Below are 3975 nucleotides of genomic sequence, written 5' to 3'. Positions count from 1 at the left end.
CGATAATGGATCTAATAAAAACAGATTAACAAATGCTAGATCATTAATCAATTTTGTATCCAGTGATCTATTTTATATCCAGAATCTCGATCGTACGAACCCTACCCCACTGGTACAATTACAATCTAAGAATATGTGACTATACATTATCAAATTTTATATACGTTGAAACAAAATTAGGTTAGGATGCATTTAGGCCTTAATTTTTTTTTGAGCGTGATTAATTAAGTAGTTGTATTTAAAAAGGAGTGGCTTAAGTTAAACATCCATCAGGTTCCACGTATCTCCCGTTTTTAAGACGAGTCTTTGAGCTACGAAAATAAGTTAAAGCTTAGCTTGAATTTGAAACTGAATCCACTATAACATCCCTTTATTTGAATACAAAATCAAGAAATTTCAAAAGTTAAGATCTGTGCGTTTAAAAAAGTCACTGCACCTTCTGGATCCACATATACAATAACACGTACAACTATGTAAATATTTAAATGGAAGATCCCATGGTCTAAAATGGAATTTGATTCTACAATCAGAAGCCACATATCCATAAGTGTTAAAACTTAAAATGTGCAACAACTGTCCAAAACCATTAAATAAATCCATAGAAGACATCACAAAGGCCATATGAATATGACCGCATTCACAAAGCAAGCAGTATTTTAGAAGCTACTAACATATAATAATAATTGTAGTAGTAGAAGGAAATAGGTCGCACTGAGTTATGTAATTGAGCTAGTTGTAATTACAGAGTATGAAACGAGACAAGCCAGTAATCATGTGATTATAAAGGCCTAAGAAGTCAGTCCAAACTATACACAGCTTCCTGCTCTCAGCTACAGAGGATAGGGATCAAAACAAGACAAACCAATGAGGCAGCACTAGAGGTTGGCCGAATAGTCACTACCACCTACTCATTTCTGATTCTTAATCACAATGTTCAGCAAGCCTCTGATTCTTAATCACAATATTGAGCAAGCCTTCTGCGCCTTTCTCTTTTTTTTCTTTTGCTTTGGTGGTTGAAGAACCACTTTGATGGCAGCGTCAAACACAGCTTTCACATTCTGGTATTAAGGTTACATTGCATTAGCATTCGTGATATAAACAACATGAAAACAAGAAAATCACTGCATGTGTTAAGTACAGAACCGCACCTGCTGCGTTTTTGAACTACACTCAATGTAGGCAGGAGCACCAATTAGTTTTCTTAATTCTTCTCCCTTCAACCAAAGTGACAACAAATATCAAAGTCAAGATCAATAACTTCTGAATGAAGAAATCATACGTCCCCCTCTAGCAAGAGAAAGGGGTGGGGCTAAGAAAATTTATGGTACTTTGTACCTGTGCTGTAGTTATTGGCACCGCACCAGGGTGGTCCATAAAAAATTGCTTATCTTCCCGAAGATCTGCAGACAAAATTATGGGTTTATACACTTAATAAATCATTTACAATTGGTGGTGTTGAATTTGCCGAAAACTGTTTTTAAGCAGTATTGACCATAGAAAAATAATTGATATAGTATGTCCTGGTAAAGAAAAGAAAATGCTACTTTTGCCATGCATCATCATCTCAACACAATCTAGATAGAAGTCTTGTGAACTATTTCCTGCATCTACTTTCTTCTCACAAAAACAAATCAAACTAGGATTTTCTCAACTCCATAACATTGATTCTAAACTGAATAGTTTTTTCTTTTTCATTTCAGCAACAAACGTTTAGCATTGAGAAATGAAAACATGTTATTTTTGTGGTAGACACTTTATACCAACTTCTGTAAGCATTATACACCAGGGCATTAATAACCCCTTAGCAAGAAGAAATAATAACTACTTGTGAAAATGAGAAAAACAAGTGTCTAAAACGCTGTTTAAACCATTTGATGCTCTAGGTTGGCGTCTACATGAAAGAAATTAAGAACCATATGACCTCAAAGAAAAACAAATGACAAAAACGGAATAGCTTTGATAGGATAAGGCAGGCAGTAAACTGATGTGAAGAACTGGATTTTGAAGTCAAGAAAACCCTTTCAGTAACCAAAGCTATGTAGGTAGCTCTAACAGAATCATCTGCATTGGTTAACCTAAGACAATATGATTGAACGAAGGGAAGGAATAAAGGTAAAAGGCTTACCTAACTTCGTTCCAACCAGAATTATTGGAACACCGGGGGCGTAGTGCCTTAGTTCAGGGATCCACTGAGAGAAGAAACAAAAAAGAACAACTATCTCATCAGTTATATCATACTAAGTGCAGAAATCGATATAAATGATGACCATCCTAATTGAATTTTTCACATGAAAGAAAAGAAATAAACCTTCTTGGCAATGTTTTCATAGCTAGCCTTGCTTATGAGAGAAAAGGCAAGTATAAAAACATCAGCTCCTCGATAGCTCAAGGGTCTTAGTCTATTATAATCCTCCTGACCTGTAAATAAAAAATATGTTAAACCTCAACAAACAAACAATATGCTGGAAAAAAAAAATACCCAAATCAAATGTAAACTGAATCAGTTGCCATGTTACCAGCAGTATCCCACAATCCCAGGTTTACTGTGCTTCCATCCACCACAACATTAGCACTGAAATTGTCAAAAACGGTGGGCACGTAGTCCTGTTATCATGATACGAGAAACGGTGAAACCAGAAGGCATAACATAACTCGTTGAAGAAGAAAACCAAAATCAATTGGAAAGGATAAACACTAAAGACAACAAAGAGAATCTGTTAACAAGAGTAACATTGAAGCACGATGGACTAATTAAGGATTCATCAAAATAACAATAAGAACGACGGTATAGTGAATCTCCATATTAGGAAAGTCGGAGACCAAGTCAAAAACTCCAAATAAACAGTGCTTGCAATTCCACCGCGTATATCTCTAATTTCAACAGCAGATAGTTACAATTGGGAGGGGGAAAGGGTAATAGGGCAAAGAAGAAAGAAAGAAAAAAACCGTGGGGAAAGTGTTGCTGGTGTAGGAAATCAACAAGCAGGTTTTGCCGACAGCGCCGTCTCCGACGGTGACGCACTTTATGAACCTGGAGGCACTCATTTCCAGATCAAGGACCTGCACAGACAACAATGGCTCCAACGAACTTGAAACCCCTAACGAGTTGTTGCAGTTGCAGACAGAGGGGGAAATGAAATGAAATGAAATGAATTGAAATTGAAATGAAATTCAAAAGAAAGGGTTATACTTACTTGGCTGACTGTGACTGACCCAGAGACAACCTTTTGCCAGCTATCTATAATTCATGTGACCATTAGGTCCTCCTTCTCTTCATACCCTACTCTACCAAATAATCATTCCCTCCCCTCCACTTAATTAATTAATCACAACAAAATTATTATTATTATTAACTTATAATATCAAATAATTTAACCATGTAACCACACATTAATAATTAATTTATTCAATCAATATAATGCTTGGATTCAAAAAATAATTTCATATTATTATCATTATTAATATTTGTATATGTGGATGACGAGGGCAAAGTAATATTGATTCACTCAATACACAATTCATCGTCGTACTATCAGTGCTAGTGATTAATATGTTCTCTTAAGATATCAAAAACGTACATTTTTTTTCTTCAGAAGTCTCATTTACAAGTTGACTTGAATATTTTCTCACACGAATCAGGTAATTGGTTCACTAAGACGTGTGTAATGGTTACTAGTACCACGAGTATCTTTTACAGTGTGTAATTACACTAGTTGTAACTATTTTTTGACACGTATTTATTACGTTATATTATTAATTCATGTCTGTGTTTATTAATTCATGTCTCACGGGTACAATATTATTTAATTAAAAGTTACAAAATTTGCTCCTTCCTCCTCAAGACTCTTCACATACTCTGCTCTATTATTAATTTAAACCCTTTGATACTTTTATAATAAATTTGATTGCGATTATAATCTTATCTACGTATCCTTTGTCTATTTAAAAATGTTAAAGTAAAATTTCAAATCAACA

At 34.7% G+C, this 3975-nt stretch overlaps 1 protein-coding gene across 2 annotated transcripts; it reads right to left on the bottom strand.

The window, feature by feature from the left end:
- Positions 1-574: 574 nt before the first annotated feature.
- Positions 575-3330, bottom strand: LOC137820178 (rac-like GTP-binding protein RAC1). Of its 2 annotated transcripts, XM_068624089.2 has the most exons (8): positions 3195-3330; positions 2947-3060; positions 2517-2604; positions 2309-2418; positions 2126-2189; positions 1336-1400; positions 1149-1214; positions 575-1058 (listed from the first exon to the last, which is right to left on the bottom strand). In XM_068624089.2, the coding sequence occupies exons 2-8, from the start codon at positions 3043-3045 to the stop codon at positions 957-959; spliced, it is 594 nt and encodes a 197-aa protein (XP_068480190.1). In that variant the 5' UTR covers positions 3046-3060; positions 3195-3330; the 3' UTR covers positions 575-956. The 2 variants fall into 2 exon arrangements, with proteins under 2 accessions (XP_068480190.1, XP_068480189.1); XM_068624088.2 differs by lacking the exon at positions 3195-3330 and having other exon boundaries at positions 2947-3174.
- Positions 3331-3975: the final 645 nt, after the last annotated feature.

Source organism: Phaseolus vulgaris, chromosome 9, assembly GCF_051622355.1.
Source record: "Phaseolus vulgaris cultivar YP4 chromosome 9, ASM5162235v1, whole genome shotgun sequence".
In the NCBI taxonomy this organism is placed as follows: domain Eukaryota; kingdom Viridiplantae; phylum Streptophyta; class Magnoliopsida; order Fabales; family Fabaceae; genus Phaseolus; species Phaseolus vulgaris.
Note: the sequence above shows the minus strand (reverse complement) of the source record. Positions and strands in the feature narration are given on the sequence as shown.